At 43.7% G+C, this 16,951-nt stretch overlaps 4 protein-coding genes across 4 annotated transcripts; 1 reads left to right on the forward strand and 3 right to left on the reverse strand.

Annotated features, from left to right (window-relative positions):
• Nucleotides 1-4,124: 4,124 nt before the first annotated feature.
• Nucleotides 4,125-5,567, reverse strand: F5B22DRAFT_578761 (uncharacterized protein). Its single transcript, XM_047973234.1, has one exon. The coding sequence runs from the start codon at nt 5,455-5,457 to the stop codon at nt 4,279-4,281; it is 1,179 nt and encodes a 392-aa protein (XP_047824859.1). The 5' UTR covers nt 5,458-5,567; the 3' UTR covers nt 4,125-4,278.
• Nucleotides 5,568-7,226: 1,659 nt separating this feature from the next.
• F5B22DRAFT_578735 (uncharacterized protein) lies at nt 7,227-8,130 on the reverse strand. Its single transcript, XM_047973233.1, has 2 exons — nt 7,845-8,130; nt 7,227-7,788 (listed from the first exon to the last, which is right to left on the reverse strand). The coding sequence occupies exons 1-2, from the start codon at nt 8,017-8,019 to the stop codon at nt 7,361-7,363; spliced, it is 603 nt and encodes a 200-aa protein (XP_047824860.1). The 5' UTR covers nt 8,020-8,130; the 3' UTR covers nt 7,227-7,360.
• On the forward strand, nt 8,051-8,801 carry F5B22DRAFT_631081 (uncharacterized protein). Its single transcript, XM_047976589.1, has one exon. It carries the CDS (start codon nt 8,242-8,244, stop codon nt 8,542-8,544), a length of 303 nt encoding a protein of 100 aa, XP_047824861.1. The 5' UTR covers nt 8,051-8,241; the 3' UTR covers nt 8,545-8,801.
• A 5,410-nt stretch (nt 8,802-14,211) lies between these two features.
• Nucleotides 14,212-15,846, reverse strand: F5B22DRAFT_652531 (major facilitator superfamily domain-containing protein; the record flags this gene model as incomplete). Its single annotated transcript, XM_047979621.1, has 5 exons — nt 14,212-14,381; nt 14,431-14,485; nt 14,541-15,375; nt 15,425-15,488; nt 15,636-15,846. 5 exons carry the CDS (start codon nt 15,844-15,846, stop codon nt 14,212-14,214), a joined length of 1,335 nt encoding a protein of 444 aa, XP_047824862.1.
• Between the last annotated feature and the right edge of the window lie 1,105 nt (nt 15,847-16,951).

Below are 16,951 nucleotides of genomic sequence, written 5' to 3' on the forward strand. Positions count from 1 at the left end.
CTTTAATTACTTTAATTACTTTAATTACTTTAATTACTTTAATTACTTTAATTACTTTAATTACTTTAATTACTTTAATTACTTTAATTACTTTAATTACTTTAATTACTTTAATTACTTTAATTACTTTAATTACTTTATTTACTTTATTTACTTTAATTACTTTATTTACTTTATTTACTTTAATTACTTTAATTAAGTTAAATAATTAAATTAAGTTAAATAATTAAATTAAATTAAATTACTTTAATTACTTTAATCACTTTAATTACTTTAATTACTTTAATTACTTTAATTACTTTAATTACTTTAATTATATTATTTAAGTTAATTAAGTTAAATAATTAAATTAAGTTAAACAATTTAATTAAGTTAAATAATTAAATTAAGTTAAATATTTAAATTAAATTAAATTACTTTAATTACTTTAATTACTTTATTTACTTTAATTACTTTATTTAATTTAATTAACTTAAATACTTTATTTACTTTATTTACTTTACTTACTTTATTTACTTTATTTAATATTTATTTATTATAAATATAATCTTATATCTTTTATTATAATTTTTAAAAAATAATTTATTAAGTTTTATATTTAATATTAAATTATTAATATTTTATATTTAACTTTATTTATATATTATAAAAAGTTATTTTAAGTAAATAAATATATTTCTTTATAATAAATTTATTAAATATTAATATATATATATAGTATTTATTTAATATTAAATAATTAATATTAAATAATTTATTATAAATAAAGAATAATATTATATAATTATTTATTATTATAAAAAAGTAAGTTTATATATTTATTATTTATTTTAATTTAAAAACATTATATATATTATTATATAAAATAAATATAAAAGATAGCTTTTTAAAAACTTATATAAATATAATAATCCTAATACCTTTACCTTTTTTATTTATTTATTTTATATTAAATCCTTTAAAAGTTCACTTTTAAAATTGGATTATTTATACTTATTTAAGCCTTTTTTATAAACCTTTTATTTAAAGGATTATAATGAAACTTTAAAGTTAACTATTAAATATTAAAATAGTTATCCATTAATTAAATTAAAATTATTTAAATTATTAAATTTAAATACTTTATAGTTTTATAATTATATTCTTAAGAAGTTTATAATTAATTAATTATAATTAAAAATATTTTAATATATATTATTTTAAATTTTATATATTAATTATTATATAATAAAAGTTTAATTTTTAAATATTATTTAAATATTATATTATAAAATATATTTATATAAATATTAACTTTATAAATTTAATAAAATAACTATAAATATATAAGTAGTACTATTATATATAAAAGAAAAAAAGCTTTTTAATAATATATTATAAGTTTTATTATTATATATTTAATAGTTTTATTTTAATTTTTAAATATTATATTATAAAATATATTTATATAAATATTAGTTTTATAAATTAAATAAAATAGCTATAAATATATAAATAATATTAATATATTTAAAAGAAAAAGAGCTTTTTAATAATATATTATAAGTTATATTATTATATATATAATGTTAAGGAAAATCTTTTTTAACTTTTAAAATCTTTTTTTTAAAATATTAAATAAAATATTAAATTTTTTACCCAAATAAGCTTAGCGCGGTCTTATCGAGAACGCTAAGCTTAATTAAGCATTAATACTTAATATAATTAATATACTATTAATATTTACTTATTAGGTATTAATTCTTAGCTAATATTAATATATACTTATTAGTTAACCTAAAATCCAATATTAATACTAGTACTTACTAGTTAATACTAGTAGTATACTTACTAGTACTAAAATACTAGTAGTACATTTGACGAACCCTGTAGGCAGGTGACTTAGCACAACCCTCCTTGCTAGATGATAGGATAAGCCATATGTATCCCTTTAGGGTAAATCATCAATGAACCTGTACTATGTAAGAAACAGAAGGTAGATCTGGTGTTCTTGCAACGAACTAGTGTATATAGGTAGGCGGTAGATTTTGTATAGTATGTAGTGTATTCAGGGTTGGGCAGTGGAATTTTCCATACTTACCGATGTAGATCAATGCAACTAGACGCTTACATTGCCTATGTAGATAGGCATGCTCTTCCCACGTATTTAGGGCTAAATATGAGTCTCACATCTGGAACTTACTTACTAGTTGTAATTGCCTGCCTGCCTACCACGATCTGCCTGTCTTGTACCTGCGCTTCTTCTGACCTGCCTAGGCTGTTCAACAGGAGGGGCAGGTAGGTAGAGGATCATCGACGTAAATGGACCACTCCAAGAATCCGAGTTGCCTGTTCCTTGGATCTTGCAGAAAGGGGGCCCTACAGGGGAAAGTCAGTGAAATAAAATGTGTTTTTTTTTTCGCCCTCCCTTTTCGTGCAAGGTACAGACTGACATTCTTGGGTGCACAGAATGTAGGTACACGAAGTAGCCCACTTACATACTTAGACATTGCATCGCTAGTGCTAGTGCCGGTGAGTCGTGTCAACGTATGTATGTATGTGCGTGCGTGTGTGTGTATAGAGAGAGGCATGATGCATGATGCGTTTATCTATCCATACCTAAAGAAATGCCACTATTTTCTGTAGGCAGGTCACACACTTACTCCCTCCCTCACTGGCTCAGATATGGAGCAGGAGAGGAGGGGGGAAGGGGGGGCCGCCACCGCACACTACCGTTACCATACCTCGTGTTGGTGAGACATTCTCACTCGTTATCGCCTCTACCGAAGTCATTCATCCATTCCATTTTGACACCTAAAAGACATCCTTAGCTAAGAGGGACATAGCCCCCAACGCTTCTCTTAAAGTGGAATGCATAAGGTTGATGCAGATTTTGTCTCTTCATTAGTTACTCATCTAGGAGTAGGCAAGAAGGAATGAAGTGTCTGTCGCGCGTGCGTGCAACCGGTAAGGCCGAATGCAGACAGAGTAAGTGTGTCACATTCCAACGGCTACTAGTAGGTAGGCGTACATAGGTAAGCACCGGGCACCCAAGACATGTAATGTAGGCATGCGACGGTTGCGCAACGGCAAGGAAAGCCCTAGGTGAGGCACCACGTAACCAACCGGCAGGAATGAACCCTCGCGACAAGCCGCAGGGAGAAATAGAAGAATGCGATATAGCTTAAGAGAGGGCTGCTCAACTTAGTACTATGGCGAAATATTGAAATCGATGCGACGGGGACAGGAGATTGTGAAACCGCTCTTGTTGAAGATAGTGTAGCGGATGCTGCAAGTCACAGTGTTTCGTTTCCTCGACCCCGTCCCGTCCAACCGCCGTGCCGGGTATTGGTTGCAATTCGCTGCATGCATCACTGTATCAGCTCTGGCGTAGTACAGGTAGTCAAACGCATGGGTTGGGGTGTTTCGGGTCGGGATGTGCTGGGAAATCTTGTGACCCCTCGTTCAAATCCTTCCACCTGTTAAGCTTAATCCTCGGCCTCGTTGTCGTGTATGGAGATAGATACGGTACTCGGTAGATACGCCCATATATCAAGCAATCAATCAATCAATCGATCGATCGATATAGCAGGGTTGTACACGGGTGAGATAAGACAGGGCAAACATTAGATGGAAACAGATCACGTTTGGGAATTTAGCACATCGCATAACGAAACATTTGTGAGATCCGGCCCGCTGTCGGACCATGTGTGTAGGTAGATTCTTGGAATGCGCGAGTTCATGTCTTGGCTAAGATGCTGATAGCAGCACATATAGCTAAGCTAGGCAAAGCAGAGCTACATGCATACAGTATTGGTTTACACGATCTGTGCTGCAGTTTGTCCCTCTCACATCAAGTATACAGATTTCTCTGCAAGCGCCTATTTCGGGCGCGTAGTGTAATGCTTCCGCTTGATTCCGGCACCCGGCTCATAGCGTTGTCCCAAAACGGGGTCATCAGGTATCAATCAATTGCCGCCCATGTGTGGTGATCCACCCTTGTAAAGCCCCCCAAATCAAGCGCCACCCAGCCCGTTGTGTTTAAGTGTGCCCGTAGTGTCACATGGTACACATAGGATACCATGTGGAAATAAAAGAAGAAAAAGAAAGAAACACTGCGCCGGTTCCTTGAAACGCCCATCTGTATGATATCACCCGGTTACCTGCTCATCCATGAGCGAGCGCCTTGTTGCCTCGTGGGCCCCTTTTAACCGCAGAAGATAAGAGTAGAGTTAAGAGTGTAAGTGAGATTAAGGATCGAGAGAATGTGAGAATGGAAATGGAAGATGCGAAGAGGTATTATATCTTTATCCTCATACTTCGTCGACGGTTCATGTTGAGGCCGCTAAGTAAGCTCCGTTTCGCTGGGTTGAGAGTCATAGGCGATGCTGGTAGGCTCTCTACTGTTGGCGATTGTGCAATAGTTGTAACAGCGGAAGCACTGATAGACTTCCTCCGTGCAACTTTGAGGATCTCGTTGTAGGTTACCGGTGACTGCGCCGCTGCTGGTGAGGCGGTATCTAATTTGTTAGACTCCTGAGACTCTTGTGACGTGTTGAGGTTCGGTAAATTGAGGCTGCTCATCGATGCATTGCTCTCAGCAGCAGCCTTGAGATTTGGTCGGCTTCGCTTCCTGGCTAGGCTAATGGTTTTCTGAATACGTTGGAAAGCAGCTTGAGTCGGTGTCCTGGGTACCCGTGAGAATGTTCCGGACGAGTTAGTCTCAATTGTTAAGCCTGATCCACGTCGTGTGTATGGGCTAGCACTGAAGGGGTCCTGGCTGAGGAAGCTAGGGGATTGCTTGGGTAGGTCGTTGATCGACGCCAAACTGATTTTTCTTTGTGGGCAGTCTGGGCGGCTCTGTGGTGAATCTCTTCCAAATGGCGATGATACCGAGCGTCCAAAGAATTCGGACTGAGGCCTCTTGGCAGGGGATACTGACCGCCGGCTGCTGGCCAGCTCGACTACACAGGGCTTACCCACGAACACCACTGATACAACACGCGCGGTAATCTCCTGGCTCTCTCTCCTCACTGATGATTGATCAGACTCTTCACTCGAGGATTCGTAGTCGTCATCTGAGTATTCGTCGGCGGAAGAGGAAGCGTCCTCTTCAGATGACAGGTAGACATTGTGTGTAGTGTTAAGGGACTTGGTAGCGGATTCGATAGAGTTAAGCTTCAAGTTGTCAAGGAGACGGGACGTTCTTAGGGTATTTCGCTTCGGTATGGCGGGTGGTTCAATAACGACTTCTTTTGTCTTCAAATCTTTTGTGTTCAGGACTGTTGCCTCTTCGATAAGGCACTGTTCATCATCTGCATCCACTAGCACCTCGAGGGGATCTTCTTTTGGTGCGGATATCGATTCGGCCGGGGACTGTTCCGCAGATACGTCGGCGCCACTCTCCATTGGAACTACTGTTGCCTCGAGCTTCCGGCTCTGCCCCTCGCTGGGGTATTGTTGGTTTACGACAGACATGGTGAAATAAAAATGCTGGCTAGCTGGTTGGAGTGTGCGTGCTGGTGAAAAAAGGACGACGACTACCGCTAAGACAATGCGTTGGAACTAAGCACAAAAACAAGAGGTTATAAGCATGTGCGTCGAGGCCAGCTCTCTGTCTTAGAATTGAAGAGACGAGCACATCGTAATCAGGGAAGACGACGGCTCGGAGGGCTCCAGAAATTTCTCGTGTTGTAGAGATGGGAATCAAGGAAAGGTCGGGCGCCTGGGGGAAGAGCATATACATACTTGGTGTAGATATTGTTGGAAGGAGAGCATCGAGCTGGTACCCATGTACACACCCCTGCCGGCGTGGGCTGCTTTTGGCTGCTTTGGGGGGGGCTTGGGGGGGTATCTTTCTTTCCCCCTGAACCTGGGATGATGGATGGGTTCAGGAGTGGATCAGCGCTTGGCACGCTGCGGGTTCCAGTTGCTTGCAGGGGTGGAGGCGTGCTAGAGTAGGTGCTGCTAGAGTGCTGCTAGGGAGCGCAGGTGTTTGTCTGCTTTTGGGAGGACCCGGAATCGTCAGTGACAGACGCTACCTGCTGTGCCTGCTGAATACTGCGTAAGTAGGCGATAAATTAAGAAATGACAGTAGTCCGGAAGGGGAAGGTAATGGCAGAATATTGTATTGGTTAAGCAGACTTTCGCTGTCCTTCTCGAGCGTTTCAAAGCGAACAGGGGACTGGGTAATTTACCTACCTACCGAGATTCGAGATGGTATGGTTTGAATCTTAAAAAGAAGGTAGCCTCAGTCGGTGGGTTTTTGGATATAAGTAATTAATTAGATACGACGAGAGGCGTTTGTGGCGATCGCAACAGTGTATCTGATATCTGACTTGAATCACGACATTCACAAGACATGTAAAAATGAACACGCGTCGGTATATATTGGCAGGAAATACCAAGATCCAGAAGCAAGGGCGAAGGCGGAATGCGGTAAAGGGAACCGCCTGGGGTTTTAAACATTTCTGGATTCAGATGGTATTCCTGATCCTGAATACGTATTCTCCGAGTAGGAATAAAGTCTACCTACCTGCTGTATATGTAAATAGGGCGTAAAGCTGCCATAGCCACGCTGTCACTCCCGTATCTATTTCTGCTACTAACAACGCCTTTCTTTCGCCTGTTCACCACGTGAGGCGGGTGTACATGGTAGGTAGCTGTACAGTACAAGACGTGTATCCTCTTAGATCTCCTCAGTTCTACAAGCAAGCCCGGTCGGGTTTTGCTTTGGTGTCGGGTCTGTAGGAATCACCTTCGAAAACTAACAATTCCTTGACCGTGACAACTAGAAGGTGGCCAAGGACCATTACGTTACTTGGCGATACCTATTTGTAAAGAGCCCTACATAGTATATGCTAGGCGTTGTAGTGAACAGTAAGTACCGACTTAGTACACTAAAAGAAAAAGCTGGGACAAAACCACCACAAGACACTGAGTGACTACACGGTCTCTCGTCTGACTACAGATTCGAAGATCAACCCAACGCAAAATCCTTATGACGTTAAATGTGAGCTCATAGGAATATACATAGTATGTGTACGCATCGCTAAGTACGTCTGTTGGGCCATATGTGGCAAAAACAACTGCAGCGTATGAACAAGTTGGCATCTGGATAGGCGGGGCCCGATGCTGATTGGTATCTGAGCCAGGTTATATCTAACAGATTGTATCTCGCCGCGAACTAAAAAAAGGGCCATCAAAAAAATAAAATAAAATAAAAAGAGACTTGGAATACCTAACCCAACCATCAGAGTAGACAGGGATTGCAACGTCGCAAACCAGAATGACGCATTGAGATGGCTAGGAGACGCGGAGGTCATGCAAGAAAGGTCTCGCGAAACGGCCGGCCCTCGCCAGGGGAAGTCCATCTTTCACTCTATTCCACAATCATGTGCGGCCTCAGTGTCGCCGGTTGATATAGACAATCCACCAATGAGCTGCTATCCTTAGTACCCCGTCTTATAGTGCATACCCACACCAACATCCCACGACATCGGGAGGTGTTTCTCTCAAAAGAGAGACCATTGCGAATCCTTTGCTTCGTACATCCGGAGCAAGTCGATTGCATCAGCACTGACGATGAGTAATAGCTCTGCGGACACCGTCGCATCAGATTCATAAAACCCATTACGTTAAGTGCAAGAAGCGCCGCCACACCAAGACCAAGGGACTGAACGACCAATGAAGCAAGGTAGGCATCGCAACGAGGTCTTAATAAGGCCAGCGCTATAACTCCCATGATAACCTCGCTTGATCGCCATAGACCACAGGAAGGCCGGACAAGAGAGCGAGGCGAAACGGTCACTTAGAACGGTCAGATGGCAGACACCAATAGAATAAGAGATAAGGTGACAACCAACCACCACGCCCGAACTCGTTGGAGACTACGAACGAACTTGCACTAAGGTGTCGCCGACAGTTATGGTGACTGGCTGATTGGGCCTTAACCCATCCAATCCGCCTTGGCTGTCGGCAGATTCGACTATCCAGTTTCCTCTCTCTAAGTAGATCTCTCCGGACCACACCACCCACCATCGGTGGTCACATTGCTTGAACGTTTTTTTCTTCTTCTTCTTCTTCTTCTTCTTCCTCTTCTCATCGTCGCTCTGGAGATAGCGAACAACTCGGCACTCAAGAGAATCCTTGCATAAACTATTCTGACTAAGAATGATACATTTATACATATATATAGCCGTTTTTTTCCCATTGACCACTCCGTAACCTCCTTTGAGTTAAGCAGTTCTTGGCCCTTGTCATATGCAGTTGCGGGTGAGTAAGAATACTCTGTTGGTTTTCTGGGCTCCGGAACTTGCAGCGCATATCACGACAGCCTGTGTCTCTGTCATCAATGACGAAACGAAACGAAACGAGGGGTGGCAACTTTTGCATCGTCGACCTCCGTTCGCAGCCGGTGGTGGCAACGGGCCCAAGACATATCTGAATCGGTGGCGTCCGGGAGAGCGTTTGGGGATGGGGGCAGGCATCTCGGGAGCTGACCCTACTGTAGGTCTCACATGGAGGGCGTCCCATGATAATATTACAGATTTATTAACCCCATAACCTGTTATTCCCTTTGAGGGTCAATCATATACGATCATACGGTAGGAAACTAACGGTGCACATTGCCTATAATGATTATATTCTCTTCTTTTATAACTCTGCAATTGCTTACTATCGTAATACCCACCGTCGTTATCATCAGTCCTTATTTACGATGATATAATAGGTACCTACGTCACGTCTGCCACTCACCAGATACCTACGTAGTATACCAGCTCTGTGTGACAGTTCCCCCGGTTGCGCAGATACAATTTAACGGGCATGCATAGTCAAAACTGCAGGTAACCTAAAATATATCATATGCTCGACTACCTAGCCATCTTTCTCAACATCCTATAATCTAAAGTACTCTCTCTTACCTTCACAGGTACCGTAGTCTTTTGCTCGATACCAGCCTATTAGCTACAAGCATCTTCGTTGCCAACATTTCGAGTCTTTTGCCTACAGCAAACCATTCACTACTCGGCTAAGAATAGATACATCAGTGCGCGTCCGTTTATTTACGGTAATACTAGTTACAATATTTGTAAGTATGTATATATATGATGATGGTAGCCACTGCATGCTCTCCAGAATATTTCATACCTACATAGTATATACATAGTATGCATGTATGAGTACATAATGGGCTGATTTCATCCAATGACAGGACATAGAAACCCAACCGCTGTCCGAAAGAGGCTAATATTGTCCCCGTGCAGGTCCCCGAGTCACTTTGTACCAGGCTGTACCGGCAGCCGTTCTATAATTGGGCCATTAATCCGGGGCAGTGGTTCCAGGGTCCAGGCTGTGTTTGCACATCAGCTTTGCCTCATGTTTGTGCTGTCAATCTTCGACATCATTGGGAGTACTTATCTTTCGAGTTGAATACTAGGTAGTTGGTCTAGGATCATGTAGAAGAACAACCAACATGCATGCTTCGAATACCTATACACATACATGTGTTAGTGGAACTTGAGGATTCACTCCATGCGTTCGCTTGCATCCTTCTTCTCTTTTATCGAGCACTACGACGTCAGACGATCAACGTAAGATGACAGTAACTAACTACCTAGGTATCTATGTAGATGGGCTTCCAGCCGCACTGCGAGATACCTACGCACACTAGGATCTCTATCATTCCTCCTACCTAAGTAATACCGAGCAATGCCACACAAGGCTGGAACAGGTAAGTACAGAGTTGGTATACACTATTTCCACATAACTTACTTACATACAGTGTCTACGACGTTGTGCTGCAAGCTTCTTATTCTGTTCCAATTATAATCTCGTTTAAACTGAGTCCTGAGTGGACATTCTTCTGGGCGACAATAGCACTGCAATTTCCAGCATAGGTTACATGTCTCTTTTCACATTTTGTTCATAAGACATTGTAATCATGATAGGGGCAAATTTGACCCCCAAACCCGTCCAATGCTGAATCACTCAATTCATACTGTAAAGCAGCGTAACGTGAGAGCGTAACGTGGCTCTGTGTTTTTTAATTTGGACCCTCTAATTAAGGACTTACATAATACCAGGCAAAGCCGACATACACAATTAACTGTTTCATTCGATGACACCGTACGAAGTAGCTGCTGCCGGTACTGAGGTTCGTATGTACACCACTCTACATGCATGCACGCAGACATACATAGGTACCTACTGGAAGAAGACACGACAGCTAGGCAACGAGATTTGAGAATTTGCAAGCCGTGCACAAGCAGCACCGCGCAAGTGAAGCTGGGCTGGGCTGGGCTGATCTGGGGTCCGGTACCTGAATCTACCAAGGCCCGACGCGGATGAGCTGAGATCCGGTGGGCGAGACAGTCGCGCGGGCGGCGGCTAAGATATGACCTCGTACGACCGCCCTCTCTCATAAACCAAACCAATTGGCCTTCGGTGCTCGGTTTTCAAAGGGCTGTGAGTCGGCCATATCGACCATCCAGCTTACCGTAGATGCCTACCTACCTGTCTACCTATGCAATGAGTGGGCATGCTAGATACAGTTGCATTGCGGCTCATTGAGATCCGGGCGATTCTTCTCAGTGGTTCTCAGCGACGTTGAGATTCTTACTCTTGGTTTCTTTTTCTTTGCTAATAATACAACCCACCCACCTAGCCTACACACCTACCTACATACCTACTGCGATGGAGTCGGCAGTGCTGAATGAAAAGACCACTCTGCACTGCATCCCGCCAACAATCTTCGTTCAATCAATCAACTGAGCAAACAATCGATTGAATGTCCGGAAGTCCGGCCGCTCGCTACCCCCTTGGCATAGGATTGGAGGCCGAACAAACGAGTACCAGTCGCTTATTTTCCCCATGCGATTCCTGGCGCGGTCGAGTCCTATATATTGGCTTACAAAACAGAGATACCTCTTCCTGTTCGGCGTTCCGTAGCGGCACGTTACACCGGATGATTGACGGCGCATGGGGTTTCGCAATGCACATGGTATGTAGGTAAGCAACACCACATCGCTCGCGCCAGCTTTGTCTAGGGGGGACAAATTGCTACATCATTGATAAAAATTGACTTGGCTATGTACCTACCTACCTAGTCATGCTGTATACGCCGTACGCAGGCGAAACAACACATCGTAGCTATGAATAACAAATCGCCGCAGGACCACAGCGATGTACCCCGGAGTTTCCATCTCTAGTAGGCTATAGAAGGACGGCATATCAAGCTGTTTGTCTGGCTTATACATACCGAGTAAGTAGGTAGGTATGATCAGGTGCGATGTTGGGGTTCAGCTCAAGGGTAGCTTTTCTCACCCCACTACCTACAGTACTAGATAGGTGTATCACTTACGTTGGACACACACAGCCTCATCCTTCGTCATCCTCCACACCAGTCATTCAGCCGTCTCTACGTAAATTCCATTTAGAGGTAGTCCCAGGTGACATAATCACACGCAAAAGAATCCGCCGCATCATGCGTGAGGGAGACCAACACTTACCTTACCTACCTACTATAGTAGTGATAGAAGAAGAGAAGGAGACGAACCCCCGACGCTAGCGTCATCGACGCCCAGCGCGCTCCTCTGCCGTAAACATGAAACGAAACATCTGAACTCCGGCTGCCCGATTAGGCATCTCGACTGTATCTTCTGGGTACGCGAGCTGGGGGATTCCCTTCCCTTCCAATGCGCCGTAGACGACCACAGCAGATTTCCGTGCGTCTTGGTTCGCGAACGCCCGTACTGTACTGGATTGCAGAGCAAGTGCGTAGGTGAGGCGTCTAGTCAGGGATCGCAATGATTTGTTGTCCATACGCACTTGGCGCGCGGTGTAAGACGGTCACGCCGTTGGTGTCGATGGGTTGACTGTACTAAACTACCATGCCGTACGTCCAATGAACCATTCGTTGCCGCAAGCAGGAGGTAGGTATGCGAATCCGCTTTCGACGGCGTAGCCGCACGCACTGAAACCAGAAGGAATTGGCCGCACTAGGTACTCAACACAAGGCTGGGCAGGAGAGGAGCAAGTGTTGTCGAAGACACAAGTTGACAGCCTGGCCTTTCGTCAGCCTACACGGCTAACTGACTAATAGACCACCCACTCGCCTCTATACAACCCTTTGCATACCGCCATTGCGGCCTTGTCCGTTCAAGGACGGACGACTCCAGCATTGAATCTACGCCGCGAACTCGCACCAGATGCGGAGCCTCTGTATGGAAGCAGGTATGGAACACCAATAGATAGCCAACATACGGGTGCGAAAAATAGAATCTGGGAGTTCGCGAACATGATCCACGATACTTAGAAACGGAACATATTCCGAAATGCAGTTCTAGGGCGCAGAGCCTCATGCGACTCCCCGCATCACAATAATAGCCACGGGACGAGAGGCTTCACCGTATCCTATATATATATAAACGTATGTATTTGACGTAGGCAGATATGTTTATCAGTGGCGCGGCTCACACATGACAGCGCTCCAAAGAACCGTGCCTCACCACTAAAGCATCGCATGCAACAACGACACATCATTCACCATATCGATTGCAGATTAATATGTGAAAGTAAAAATCCGCTAGGTAGATCCTCCTGCTTTACTGTTGGCGCTATGTTTGACTCTAACTCTCGCTCGCGGCGTAAGTGCTGCATAGCATCAAGAATCATCAAAGACACAATGCTGTTAGTAGATCCGTTGGTGCTAGCGACAGCTCGTATTCCTCGATCGCGGAGGAAGGGATTCTAGCGATGGAACTAGACTGCTCCTTTTACACGCTTGTTCCCGGTGTCCACTCTCCATGGTAAAGGAAAATCCTCTTCGCGCAGACGACGATCTCAAGAAAAGAAAGCCACATGGCGTTTTGGATCTGGTCGGCTTTCCGCGGGAGTGAGTTGCGGCGTTGGCTTGATCAAGCCCCGAGTAGAATAGGTAGGTGAGTTACGTAAACCCACCTCTCGTATTGGTTTCTTGTGATATTCTATCTTTTTACGTAGTTCCATGATGGAAGAATCACGGGTATGGATGTTTATTCCCGTCTTCTGTTGGCGCTAGTTTGCCTTTCGGCTCTCGGCGACACTGGCCTCGGTGTTCGAATGTGTTGGTGTGTGTGCTAGCGGTGGGTGAACCTCACCGACCGGAGGACGGGCATCGTGTGTCCTTGTAGTCTGGCCCAAGCCAATTCTTGGTTCTGCGATAGAGCTGGAAGGTGGAATAAGGGGTTCGAAGACCTAGGTGCTGAGTCTAAGTTACTTCAATGAGGATGAGGGTGGGAGTGAGTGTACACGGCGATAAGTATAGTCAAGCTGCTGCGGTTAGCACCTCTCGAGCGAAAGTATAATTCAATGATTAAGAGTTGGATGCTGATTTCATAATGAGGCTAGTTGGCAATAAAAACAATCTACATTCCCTCCTTCTCCTAGGCTATTTACCTGTCCAGACTCGCTAGTTCTCATAGCTACTACCTGATGAGCCGAATCCAGATAGAGGGAACTAGGAACAATCCACAAATTGAGGACGAAGCTAATCCAAGTAGTCAGTCTCTCCTAGTCCAGGCTGTGATTGCTCCCATTCTCGAGATAACGATACCAAGACGAATAATGATGTATGACTAGTCTTTACTGTGAGTATCACTTGAACACCTAGTATGAGGCACTAAGCTTAGAAACCTTCAAACGATATCCTTTCTTCATGTTAATTTCTTGTTCTCTTACCCTTGGGATTACGGTAATTTCTATGATCTGAGGATTCTACACCATCGTACACTCCAGAATCAAGTAAATAGAGCCTCATTAAGCCAACATCAACCCCTAGCCTTACTACTACTATCACAAAAAAACGGACAGATCTACGAACATATAAGGCTACTTCTAATGGCATTTGGCATAGATAGCTTTGACGGTTATTTATACATAACTCCTCAGTCGAAGACACTGGTTTATCAATAAGCTTTATACCTCACGTGAATTGAGTTAACAATTGCCCATCACATTCCCTGACAGAGAGAACCGAGATCATATGCACATTAAATAAAAATTTTCGATTATATAGAAAGAGATCTATGTATGTTCCACGCACATATAGCTGAACATGAAGCTCGCGTTTAGCTTCAGGGGCAATGCAAGCTACTACTTTCTGGAGCACGTGTAGTAACAAAGGGATGAGCTGCAACATGCGAGAGGGGATCAACCCTTTCCTAGGTACCGATGGAACAGAACATCTCGCACTTATTCATTTCGACTCGGGACATTAGGCACTAACCACCATATAATCCCACCCACTATAAATAACACGAGAACAATAGGCTGCAAAACAGCTACACCAGCGTGGGTAGCGATGAGACCTGTAATCGATGGAAATATGGCACCGCCAGCTTGTGCCAACACGAAGATGAAGCCTGACTCGATTTAGTATGAAGGCAGCCAAGACCTTTGAAATTCGCTTACCCAGAGCTGCAGGCTGAGATTCACGAGGGAATAGTTTTGAGGCGACTGACATTCCCTAATAATCCGTTAGAACATTGCAACGGCGCATTTCTCTTGCGATGACAACCGACCGTGGCAAAAAATGGTCCCGAGAAGAACCCAATGAAGCTTAATGCAATCGCGCTACCAATGATACTAGGTTGCAGCCAGAATACCAACTGAAGCGCCGCGCAGAGGATGCTGTAGATCAGGATCATCCTCCGTTCGCCGAACCGGAACGTTGGCTCAGGAAGAAGCAGCCTCCCTGCTAACAGCCCGCCATAAAATCCAGTGGGGATATAACCGACATTGGACAACTTTCCCCCGCGGACAGTCGTGAGGAACTCGACAACCCAACCGCCAGCCGTGAATGTGGCTCCTAGCTCGAAAAAGTAGAATAAGCTTAGAAGCCACAGCTTCTTCGACTTGAGGAGCTTTGCCATAGCAATCAACGCCAATCGATTGCCACGAGACTGTTTCTCGGTATGGAGTCTGCTATAGAGGGTATCGCGAAACGCGACCATGACCCCGGCCACATTGATGACACTGACCCCAATCAGCACAAAATACACCCGTTTCCAGCCATCAATGGCAAGCGAATTAGGGCTGTTCGCAATCGCAGTAGCAATCAAGGGTCCGATGAAAGTGCCAAGGGCATAGCAAGCGTGGATGAAGCTTAGCCATCGATGCGGCACGTTGTTCAAGTTACTGACAAATGTATTGGAATGGGCATCTTGATACGCCATGCCCAGAGACTGGAAGAGAAACGACACGCAGAATACTGCGAGTGAGCTCCATGGACGTAGCGCTTGGGCGATGAGCTGGAGAATGGCGCCGACGAAGAGGAGTTGGCCAAGCGTCAAGTGTGCTATCAAAATGGGGTTTGTGACAGCCGCGAGAAGCCATCCTGCGAATGTCGTCGCATAACTGATAAATTAGCTAGATGCGAGTTGGGAGTTTGGCTCCTAGTACTTACATGATTGCGATCTCCCCGGTGCCAATGTGAAAGCTACTCAAGATATATGGGATTAAAGGTCCCACTTCACATAAAGATTAGCATCTCTTGTGATAGTAGTGACTCGATACCTAGCAGAGAACGTAATAACAACCTCCTGCTCAGGGAATGGACGATGTCCTGCCACTAGCAAGGGGTATATGGTGGAGTCAATGTCTAAAAGAACACTTACAAGTACCATCGCTGACACCAGCGCAGAAGAATGAATAACCAGCAACGATCAGTTTTAGAAAAGGGGTAGCCGGTTCGCGATCAACGACTGCAGCTTCAGAGAGTTGCTGCTCTGAAGATGATTCGGGGTCCTTCGCCGTAGAGTCGGGGCTAAGCTCAGTCAGCGGATATGACTGAGTCGGATCCGCGATGGCGGTCTGTGTAGTCGACATCGTGGACTGCACCGAGCCTTAACAACAAACACATCACTCTTTGGACAACGGTCCCATCACAACTCAGCTCTGCGCCTTGAAGAGCGCCTTGATCTTCTTATATGAAAAAGGAATCATCGCTGTTGGGAATTTCTGTCGGCAAAAGGTCGGAAGATGCCCTTTGTCGTGGCCCCGACTTTCCCGCTGCGGCCCGTTTTCCCCGTACAGGTTCTGATGCGGAGAAACCGAATGTGGAGAAGGTGTCCGGGACACTGTCAGGAAATGAAGAGGTTAGGTAGTAAGTAGTTTCTTTGACTAGTGCATATATCGAAGATTGACGCAAAGAATGGGCTTCCCCAAAGTCTGGTGGTGTCTGGTATTTATAGTTAGTTATTTTCTACGAGACTGTGTATTATGTATTGTATGGGACGAGTTGGAATAACACCCTCATGGCTGAGCATAGGGTTTCAAGTTATTACCATAGCTAGTTGTATCTTGGTTCGATTATAGTCTTGAGAACATGTACGATTCTTTCCCATAGAAATCGAAATAACTAAGTAACAAATGACAGCACTAATTACCTTAACCTTAACGTCTAGTTGTAGCCTGCAGATAATTACCTAAGTGCCGACTTGCCGAGGCTGCATTTACGTTCCAGCCATACTCCGTACCTACTTGGTCTGGAAGTATACTCTGCATCTCTTGCCACTGTCGTCTACACCTGAAAGTCCACCTCTTTCTCTACACATCCTGCGATTCAAATTCGGATGTGATATAGAATGTATAGGGCCATTCTTTCTTTTAACATTCCGAACCTTATGTAATGTACGTAGTCCTCTAGCTGCCCTTGGCTTGGTATTTGAAAGCTAGGCAATGTACGTCATACTGAAGAGCTTTGTAAGAGAAGCGGAACTGTTTCAGAAGTGGAACAGGCCTAGCTAAAGTTATCTAGAGCTACTTTGTAGGTACACGTATGTACATTGTGCTTATATGTTCTCACAAGGCTAAGAGGTAGCATCTACGTACTATACACGTACATAGGTAGTAGATATCGATAAGACTGGAGACAATGAGGTAACAGCTGTTAAGGCAACTCCATGGATTGGCTTAGGTACGTACCTAACCT

This window comes from Xylaria bambusicola (genome assembly GCF_022495145.1).
Source record: "Xylaria bambusicola strain CBS 139988 unplaced genomic scaffold F5B22scaffold_96, whole genome shotgun sequence".
In the NCBI taxonomy this organism is placed as follows: Eukaryota; Fungi; Ascomycota; class Sordariomycetes; order Xylariales; family Xylariaceae; genus Xylaria; species Xylaria bambusicola.

What these genes read in the sequence shown, in the direction of transcription:
- F5B22DRAFT_578761 (XM_047973234.1), bottom strand. Translation starts at nt 5,457, where the DNA reads ATGTCTGTCGTAAACCAACAATACCCCAGCGAGGGGCAGAGCCGGAAG.
- F5B22DRAFT_631081 (XM_047976589.1), top strand. Translation starts at nt 8,242, where the DNA reads ATGCAGTTGCGGGTGAGTAAGAATACTCTGTTGGTTTTCTGGGCTCCG.
- F5B22DRAFT_578735 (XM_047973233.1), bottom strand. Translation starts at nt 8,019, where the DNA reads ATGGTGGGTGGTGTGGTCCGGAGAGATCTACTTAGAGAGAGGAAACTG. An exon ending in CAACGAGTTCGGGCGTGGTG is followed by an intron (nt 7,789 to 7,844) that starts GTTGGTTGTCAC and finishes GACCGTTCTAAG; the next exon opens with TGACCGTTTCGCCTCGCTCT.